The sequence below is a fragment of the Bison bison genome, unplaced genomic scaffold, assembly GCF_000754665.1.
Source record: "Bison bison bison isolate TAMUID 2011002044 unplaced genomic scaffold, Bison_UMD1.0 scf7180017864374, whole genome shotgun sequence".
NCBI classification, from domain to species: Eukaryota; Metazoa; Chordata; class Mammalia; order Artiodactyla; family Bovidae; genus Bison; species Bison bison.
The window spans coordinates 3585672-3596233 of NW_011494946.1; the positions used below are offsets into that span (position 1 = coordinate 3585672).

The 10562-nt window shown below is 49.8% G+C and overlaps 1 protein-coding gene across 1 annotated transcript in view; it reads right to left on the bottom strand.

The window, feature by feature from the left end:
- PLCL2 (phospholipase C-like 2) overlaps positions 1-10562 on the bottom strand; it is a 90506-nt gene that overhangs the window by 75762 nt on the left and 4182 nt on the right. Inside the window, exon 3 of the mRNA XM_010856710.1 lies at positions 8924-9127. Within this exon, the coding sequence (XP_010855012.1) occupies positions 8924-9127 (204 nt within the window). The remainder of the gene's footprint in view (positions 1-8923; positions 9128-10562) is intronic.

Genomic DNA, 10562 nt, shown 5'->3' on the forward strand with positions numbered 1-10562 from the left:
CGAGAACAAGCCGAAGCGCATCAGTGACCTGATGGACCAGGTTCACCAAGGGGAGCTAAACGGAGGGACGGCCGCCTGGCCCTCGGAGAGCCGGGAAGGCCGGGTCCCCTACTCGAGCTGCGGGCCTGGCCGACCTCGACCCCGCCCCACAGGCGGAGGCGCCGGAGGCCTGAAGGAGTGACGCCCCGGAGGCTCATCCAGTCCTGGTTCCGCAGAGCCCGACGGCGGCAGGGAGCCGGCGGAACGCACCAGGGTGAGGAGGCCAGCGCGTCTTCCAGCCTCGCCCGGCCAAGAAAACCACGTCTGTTCCTCACAGAGGGCGCGCCGCGTTCTGGAGACGCGCACAGGCTCTTTGAGAGAGGTCCTGGTGGGTCTCTGATGGAAGCACTCAGCAAACACCTTAAGGAGGCATCTTCAGCCTCTGAAGAAACAAACTTTCTGGTCAAAAAGAGGATGTATTTGTCAACAATAAATGCTGAAGGAACAGGACCAGAGCAAAATCCCGTATTCAGAGGAGAAGCTGACGTGGACACGGGAGGCAATCCGTCAGCTCGTTCACAGGAAGTGAAAGGACCACCGTGCTCCAGCGATCTTAGTTTTATCAGAAGTCTCGTAGTGTTCCTCCGCATAATGCAGAAGAAAATAAACTTGAAAATAAAGTTCCCTTTTCCGGAGCTTTAGGTCTCAGGAGCTTTTCTTTAGGAGCTTTAGATATATTTTATATGCATTTCCTGCTAGAGTCAGTGAAATAAAGTGTTCAAGAAATAAGCAATCTGGGACTTCTCTGGCCGTCCAGTGGTTAAGAATCTGCCTGCCAGTGCCAGGGGCGTGGGTTTGGTCCCTGGTCCGGGAAGATCCCACATGCCCTGGGGCAAGGAAGCTCGTGGGCCACAACTACTGAAGCCTGTGTGCCCCAGAGCCTGTGTTCCCCAAAAGAGAGACCACCCCAAGGAGAAGCCTGCACACTCCCAGAGAACAGCCCCTGTTCGCCCCCACTAGAGAAAACCCTCAGGCAACAGCGAAGATCCAGGACACCCAATACACAAACCAACAAGCTTGTTTGAAAAGCAAGAGCAAGGTGCTAATGGAGAAGCCAGAGCAGACCCCCCAGTGCCCGGTCCCAGCCCCCGTCCGGCAGCCGCCGCCCCGGTGCTGGTTCACAGGAAATCCAGCCGCGGGCTCCTGCGTCTCGCCTGCCGGCCCGGGGCCACTGCCCGGGTCACTCAGGAACGGGAGGCCAGGCCTCCGGTGCAGCCGGGGCCACCAGGCCGCTCAGGCCCGTTTACCGCTTGCCGTCTGGAGACAGCAGTCGACGAGCTGGGGGAATGCGTAAAGATCTGCGTCTCCGTCCTCCTGGACAGATGGGCTGGGCATCACATGGCACCCGCAAACACTGCTGCTGCTGAAGGCGCTTCCGGGGCAGCGGCTAGCCCCTCCCAGCCTACTTTTCCCCAGTCACTCTCACTGAGTGTCTGGGGTCTGCATGTGTGTGTTTAGGAACACGTCTACATAGGCATCCTTCGAAGGTTTCTGTGGAGACGCTGGAAAGGAGAAAAGCGGAGGAGAGACCCGGTCGTGCGATCATCACCACCCGCTCCCAGTAAAGCGCCATCTTCTCTCTGCTCCCGGAGGCTGAAGGCAGCCTCTGCATCTGATCTGATGGGACAGGGGACGCCATCCGCACGCCCAGCCTTTAAACATCTCCTTCCCTTCCCACGGGCTTGGCCGTCGCTCTGAAGTAGGTCAGCTGTACGGTTCTGATGATTCCAGAGAAACTGCTTGTGGAAGCATCAGTGGCTAGGCCTCCTCCTCTGCATTAAACTAGAGCCTCCGGGTTTCTGCTCTTGCCCCTGCAGCAGGGTATATCCGCTTTTCCCCTAATCTTTCCCCCCACCCTCTTTTTAGCTCAGTCTTAGCCCAAGGCATAATGTTCTGTTTTCCACAGTTATAAAAATTGGGACAGTTGACACGGCCAATTAAAAGATGCTTTTAATGTCAGGTTCTGAGGCAGAAGTGTGATAAAAGGAGCCACAGAGGAGAAGGGGATCAATGGTAACCTTATTACAGATCATCTCTGCTTGGTCCAGATGGGCCAGCTTCATCGATCATGAAGTGTGATTTCTCTCTTCCCTGTGTCAGGCAGTGGCCGGACCAAATACAGGAACCCATACCAACAGCACTCAGCAGAGCACGCTTGACGCTGGCTTGTCTGTGTAAGGAAAAAACCCTTCACTGCACATCTTTTATTTAAAGGACTTTGCTTTATCGAAGAAATATGCAAAGCCATGAGGTAAAGGGACTACTTATAGCTTATGTAAAAATATTCACAGTGAGCAAACATGCTCTTAGACAAAGCAACTTGTTCTTTCTTTTTTTAAACACTAAAAAAATACTGTTCTCTACTGGATAAATGGATTCCCCAGAGAGTGCTCTCTTAATTAAGCGTGAAGGCAATTAAAATCAGGATTTTTGCAGAGCTTTAAAAGATGGAAACAAATTAACTTAAAACAGAAAGTGGAGACAAAGGAACTGCACCTGCAGGAATGAGTTCATGGGCATCTCCCAGCAGATGGCGGCCGCTAGTCCACTGCTGAGCGTCAACAACCGCGCTCTCTGACGGAGCGAGGTGTCCTCTCCCCTCCGTTTTCCCCTTCTCTCCTCTAATTCCCCACAAGGTCATCGTCAGTGTAATGACAATGACTGAAGCATATTGCAGAGTGCAGAAACATGGTAGCAAAATCAGGAAAAACACCTTTTTCTTTGAAAAATGTTTGCCTGATAAGGACGCTTAACATGAGCTCTACCCTCTTAACCTGCTCCGGGGTAACACACTGCTGCTGACTAGAGGCATGCGTGGTGCACAGGTCTTCAGTGAGAGGGCTTTGGAACTAAAATTTCATGCCTGGTAATTAATAACGTCCCATTTCCCTCTCCTCCTAGGCCCTGATAATGACCACTCTAGTCTCTGATTTTATGAACTTGACTACATTGGATACCTCACCTATGTGGAATCCTGCAGGGCTTGTCTTTTTGTATCCAGTTTATTTCCCTGGGAATACAGCCCTCAAAGACCAACGAAAAAATTGTAAGGAGAACTTTCTTTTCATGTAACTCTTAACAAAATATTGAAACTTCCAATGTTTTCTATTGAGGAAGAATGTTGACATCTTGGTCTCTATGTATTAGTACAGATCTCAATTTTTTTTTTAATTAAGCATAAAGTAGTTGGTAAATCTGAAACAAATAAGCTGGGGAACTGAATCAGCACTTTCATCAACATTAAAGGGTAAACATCGTTTTGACATAAAACGGTGATGGATGAAGTCACGTTGATGGGAGAGGGGAGGTGTCCTAAACCCTGGGAAGATGATTCCAGGAGCACTGGGTATCATGGAGGACCCACATGCTCACCAGAGTTTCTTACTCGGGTTACATAATCATGATCTTCAACCCTCGAGAGAACAAGTTCAACCGTGGTATTTGATTCTCAGCAGGTGATGCATTCAAGTTCATTTACATAGGCTCCGAGTAAAATCTTCAAATTTTTTGTCTCTCAAGTAATAATATAAAAGATATACTTGTCATCAGATTCCTTTGAGTGGAACTGAATCTACTGAACACAGTCCTCCCTATTTTAAGCTCATCAAAGCTGCCTTTTAACATAAACCAAGGGACTTCCCTGGGGGTCCAGTGGTTAAGAATCTACCTTCCCATGCAGGGGACCTGGGTTCAATCCCTGGTTGGGGAACTAAGATCCCACGTGTTGTGTGCAACTAAGTCCATGCGCTGTGAGCCACAACTAAAGAGAAGCCCCAGTGGTGCAATTTGATAGTCAAAAATAATATAAATACTAAAAAAAAAAAAAAAAATACACCAAGGTACGCATGATGAATTGTTCTCTGCCTTCAGGGGGGGAACAAGAATCAGAAATAAGTTACCTGGGACTTAAAGAGCCCCACGTGGACCATTTCAGATCATGATTATTGGAGCTATTTGGGCTTTATGGGCAGACTCATCATCTACAAACTGCACACACAGCTCATTTTCCTGATCTGGACTATGGGGGATGAACTGGACAAAGAGACTAGCCAGGCCCTCACGCTGGTTCCGACGTTAGCGCGATGCACCCGTGTTCCCATTTTCTCATCTGCACGATAAAGGCGGGTGACCTCTGAGCTCTCCCTCACCCAGCCCTCTCACAGCCCCAAATCCTGACTCTGAGCGTGGCCCCTGATTGCTCAAAAACGTGCAGGAACTCCCCTGGCCCATGTGTCAGTTTCCCAGGACATGTGCTTCCCATTCCTGAGCGTGTTTCACTCTGTGAACCCGCCTGCAACAGTCTTCCTTCTTACTTTTCACCTGCCGAAGTCTGACTCATTCATAAAGGTCAAGCTCAAAGGCCAATGTTTCCTTGAAGCCTTTCCAGGCCCTAAACTTTAAACTGACCTTTCTCTCTCACAAACATCCACATAATTTATTTCAGTTCAGTTCAGTTCAGTCACTCAGTCGTGTCCGACTCTCTGCGACCCCATGGACTGCAGCACACCAGGCCTCCCCGTCCATCACCAACTCCCGAGCTTGCTCAAACTCACGTCCATTGAGTCGGTGATGCCATCCAACCATCTCATCCTCTGTCGTCCCCTTCTCCTCCCACCTTCAATCTTTCCCAGCATCAGGGTCTTTTCAAATGAGTCTTTTCAAAATCATTTACATATTTTAAAATATCTAGCATCTCTCCTCTCACTATCTAGGGATACACGTCCTCTCTTCCCCTAAGTTGTAACCTCCTCCAGGGAAGAAAAATCCCCCTTGTTGTGACCACACGGCAGCTCCCACTCTCCAGACCAGCCCCTCTTAATTTCTAGCCCATCTGCCTGGTTTAAGAAGCTGTCTGAGCTTGACTTCTTCCTCTGCTCCCGAGAGACGTTGACACCCACCTTCCTGAGTGAGGTCCCAGCCTCGAACCTCACCACTTTCAGGACCCAAGGAGGATCTACACATAGGGTAAGACAAACCATTCTGGACCATTCTGAAGACTTGTCTGTTGGTGGGAATCATAAGGGCCTTCGGGACACTCTGGGGGCCATGGGCAGGGTTATCACACAACCGATTATCTAAACAGGGACACTTGTAAAGGTTAAAGGGAGGGCTGTTCACAATCACGCTGGGACTGGAGGTGTGCCGACAGACTCTGTGCCCCTTCCTGCCTCCACACTGCCGACAAGTGCACGATCAGCCCCCTTCCCTGCCTCTCCGTGTTCACAGAGATGGGCACATTTCAGCCACCCTAGTTCATTCATGAGAGTTTACACACAGGAAAGGGACCACCATCTGGACAGCATAAGTACATATTCTAGCCGCCCTAGGTGATAGCACCTGCCCCTCCTCGCTGGGGGCACCTCCAGGGCAAAGACGCACAGTAGTGCAGGACTTGGCGAGGGAGGGCAGCGTTTCTCACACCTACACTTGGAGTCGTCAGGCTACAAAGGGGAAGTCAACAGAAGAAAATGAGATCTTATTTGGAGTCTTCAGACTATAAATGGAAGTCCGCAAAATGAAATAAGATCTTATTTCCAAGGCTAATTTTGGGTTAAGCTCAATATAACATTACAAAAAGAGAGGCTATCCAAGACCTTACTGCATTTCCCATCAATATGTCATCTATTCTTTAGCTAGCTTTAATAAATTAACTGTCACAAGGTGAGAAGTTATTAAGTCACTAATAAATGGACTATAAAATATTACAAGAGCTATCGTATTGCTGTAACAATGTGACAATTTTTAAATGCAAATTATAAAAATTTGAATTTAATTTTAAGTACTTTATGGCTTAGTTTATCAGGGGGAATTAAAAAATAGAACAAATCACTAAAACTAGGGGTATAACACAGCCCAGATATTTAAACATTATGTAAGACTAATTTCACAACTTTAAAAATTCAAGCAAGCTAATTGTCGTATCATTTCTGCAACAACACAATTATAAAGTCACAAGCAAATTAGAATTACATAATAAGTGTTATCATCCACCAGCCCAGGGAGAGGGTAGGGTGGGGAAGCAAGGGGGTACTGTGAGACTCCTGTGCCAAGTAGTGTGGTGGGTGCTGCGTCAACATCACCAGGATCCCTCCTGCTCTGCCCCCAGCCCGGACCAGGTCCTGGTACCAACCCTCACTCAGCTCTCACCTCCATGGGGCATCACAGCCCACCCTCAGGAGGGTCCTGTTGAAAAGGTTACCAGGAAGAAACTGTGCTGTGAGACCCGTGAAACACCCTAGCGGGTAAGTCATCTCAGATGCTGGCCAACGACACAGATCTGCAAAGCAGCTAACGATTCTATCTGTGGCTTAAGGTTTAAAAGCATTTACAGATATCAGCTACTTCTATTGGCTTCTCATAAAACTAACCAGGCAGCCTGAGTCGCAGCATGGAAGGGTTCTTTAGACTTCTCCATTTTTCCTATCTTTCCCTTTTCCCCTCAAAGTAATCTCAGCAGGAGCTTCTTATGTTTTCCCCCCCAGCCGCCATTCTAGCAGACAGGACAGCTCCCCTGTGTTCATGCCTGCGGCCGCTCCAGCACCCAGTACGGGGCGTTCCCCCCGACCCCTGAAGTCCACAGACAGCTCTGCCCCGCTGCCCTCCCGTCGGGGGTGACTGCCACTCCCCGCAGCGCGCCTGCAGTGCCCACTGTTTGGTCCTTATTTATCTGACGTCCCCATGAGCTCTAAGCTGGAGAGAGCAGGAGATAGCAAGCATCGGGCTCAAACGCCACTTTTTTTCTTAAGCTAATGAACTGATGAGCTGTTGGAAACACTGCATTCTTATTATTGGTGGGAATGTAAATTGGTCCAGTTACTAGGGAAAACGGCAAGGAAGATCCTCAAAGAATGAAAAATAGAACTAGCGTAGGATCCAGCAATTCCACTTCTTGAAACATATCCAAAAGAAATGAAAGTACTAACTCAAAAAGATATCTGCACCCCATGTTCACAGCAGCATTATTTACAACAGCCAAGACGTGGATACAACCCAAGTGTCTATCAATAGATAAAGGAGCTGTGAGACATACAGGTATATGCATACACATGTCTTATATACATATAAATATTAGTCACAAAAAATGAAGCGATCCTACGATTTGCTACAACACAGATGAACCTTGAAGGCACACGTGTAAATAAGTCAGAAAACACTGTACGACCTCTCTTACATGTGGAAAGTAAAACAGAAACAAAAAGCCAAACTGATGGGAAAAGAGATGGGTGGGGCTTGTGGTCACCAGAAGTGGAGAACTGAGAACCTAAGGAGAGCAGTCAAAGGGCAGACGTTTCCAGTTACAAGACAAAGACGTCCTGGGAATGAAATGGACAAGATGACTGATACTCAGGAAACTTGTCAAGAGAGAAAACTAAGAGCTCTCATCACAAGAAAAAAATTTTTCCCTTCTTTATTTTTTAAATTATATCTATTTAAGGAGATGGATGTTCGCTGAGCCCATTGTAATCATTTCACAATATGTGTGAATCAGACCATCAGGCAGCACACCTTAAACTTACATATGAAAGTCAATTATTTCTCAACAAAACTGGGGAAAGAAGAAAAAAAACACTGCATTGTTCTGATTTGCACTTCCAAACCTTATTCACCCAAAGACATCAGTGAATAAGGCCAAGAACAAAAATACTTCCCTAACTTTTGCTTTAGGAAATAGTACTCCATGGCAAGTCAATGCAAGAAACAGGGCATGCTACGCCCTTCAGCCTTTGGAAGGCCACTGCCAGCAAACAAAGGGCCCCACGTAGTCCCGCAGAGAGGACATCTGATTGATTTTACTCAAACCAGTATTTCCCTAAATTATTTCAACACGGAATCTTTTCTCCCTGGGGACACATTAACATCCTAAGAAACCAAGGCTCCTCAGCACACGGTGTGGGAAATACTGATCGAAAGCCTTTTTTTCTTTTCTTTAAATTGTATCAAGTCCTCTGAATTGCCGCTTTCTGATCCACTTATGGAACAGCAAACAAACATTTCTGTTAAACTTCACAAAGCCCCTCCAGATCCGTCTCAGACCACAGCAGCCTACGGCAGAAGCAGCCTGGAGTCTTGTGGTCTTAACACCCGCTTCAAGGGTGGAGGTGGGGTGGGTGAGGCCTGTGGCCTCTGAGCACAGGTGGCAGCCTCGCCCATCTGGGAGGGGAGCGTCCAGCCCCACCCTCAACCCTGACCGCTGGCACCCACAGGGGTTCAGATAGCTGCAGCTACACCCTGAGCTCCAAAGGGCGGTGCTCACCCCCGAAGCCCCCCTCAGAGTCACAGTCAATCAGAAAGAACAGCGAGAACAGGAGCGATCAGGAAAATGCAAGGCAGACCTCAAGTGCAAAAATGCAGCATTCTGGGTGTCCCGAGGATTCCTCACTGACGCTAAGCTGATTACCAATCATGGGCACCATGGGGTGGCTGCCCTCAGGAGGGAGGGCATTGCACGGCCCAGGCATGTGGTGGAGACACCTGCCTCTGAGGCTATTTTAAAGGCATTTTAGAATAAAACTAACTTTCTCACCTCTGCCAGTTTGAAAAATGAAAACAAAATATGGGTGAATCAATGGCTGGCTGCAAGGAAAGATTAAAAAAAATCCTTACTCTATGCGTGTCGAAAATCGTGTGTGCTTTAGAAAGCAACTCAGATGTATTCCTGAAAAGCTGACCACTATTTGATCCAATGGAGGCACGTGTCCGCGGCCTGCTTTCTGCAACAGCAACGACGAAACACTCGAGTCTTTCAAATGCAGCAAGGGCAGGGTAGCCACGCTCCCGCACAGGTGAAGCAAAGTCCTTAGCCAGAGCCCCGAGCACACCAGGGGCACCGGCCCAAGTTGCCTCTCTCCCCCGCGGCACCCTGAAAGTCCGAAGAGCCACTCACCATGTCGTACGTCGTCACGATCTTCTTCAGAACCTCGGGCACGATCCCCTGCAACTCCATGGTGGGGTACTGCTCGCTGAGGTTCAGGACCACGAGGGGCGTGTTATCAGGTCCCAGGAAGCGGGGAGACACCGCCAGCATGCACTGCATGAGGTTGGCCACGGAGGAGAGGCCACACAGCTCCTTGAAGGACACCACTGCATTCTGCTCAGTGGGAAGAAAGAAGGCGCTCTGTAATTCAGCAGGGGCTGAGTGTCCCAAGGATGTCGTACTCGGCACACCTGGTTATCCTGGGGCTGCCTGGCACAACGGTTAGTGTCCGTGTTACGACAGACGTGGTTAATGATTATTTTATCCTGGGGAAAAAGGGCTATTTTCCAAAGTAAACGTAGTCATAGACATTTGTAACACCAATTTATCCAAAGGGCAGAAGAGGCAAACAAGTCAAATTCTTTTGAAGGGCAAAGCCGCTTTTCAGATCAAAGTTCACAGCAGTGTAAACACCGATATGCAACTACAAGCAAACAAACAAAAAAAAACGGCTTCTGCTTTCAAAAAGACGAGAAAAAAATGGAATCAGGCTTCAACTAAGTATCAAGTAGGCCAGCCATCCAAAAAGGAGAGGAGCATCTGGCAGGTAGGCACCTGAATCCCTCTCAGCTGTTTACACCTGCTGGTTCCAAAGCTAGAGGAACTTTGGGGAAGCTGCAGTTTCGGGCGGAAAACCCGGGGACCACAGCCTGCCCTGCCCATCGCCCCGTCTCCAGGGGTCCCACTGCTCCTCTTCCTGCGTTCCATGTCCTTTATTTCTAATCACTAGCGGCAGGCCATAGAAATACCTGTGAAAGGAAGCCTCTCCGCACTGTAGAAAGCCGTGAGCGGGCGTTTGAGCGCCGCTTGGAGGCACGCGTGTTACACGTGGCCCTGTCTGACCCTCCACCACCACGCTGGGCCCACAGGAACCGAGCCTCAGCCGTGGCCTCTTGTCCGTCTGGGGTCACGCGGCCGGCAGGGGAGGGGGTCAAGCTGGTACCTGAAGTTGGCTCAGGACGAGGCTGACACTCTCGATCCTGCACTGCCGCAACAGGGACATTCTAACTGAAACACGGGACATCCAGGCACGCCTGGGTCCCGACCTGGGCTGAGGATGGCGCCTAGAGGGCAGGGGCCCAGGCCCCCCAAACCTGTGCCTTCTGGGCTCAAACACCGCAGTCCTTGGAGATGAGCAGCACGTTGGTTTGAAATGGGACATTTGATCAACGCTACTTTAAATATGGTCATCAAGTTGAGTATCCTGGATGCTGATGCCCGTCAGTCCTTCCTGCGAGCGCTGGGGGCCCTCAGAGCCCAGACTTCTTCTCCACCTGCCATCACCCTGGTTGTTTCGTCTCCTGCTCCCCGCCAGCCGCCCCTTCCCAATGCCCAGCCCCAACCACAGGCATCTGCGGGATCCTGCCCACCCAGGCTCCACGGCCCAGTCACAGCCCCAGCTGCACACAGCACACACACAGCGCAGACACACGCAGCCCCGAAGGGCGACGGGCAGCTTCTCGTCCACGCCGGCATGGCTGCGGCCTGCTCGGGGCTGAGGTCCACGACCACGGCAGCCTCGAGACGGGGAGTGGGGGGGGTAGGGGGG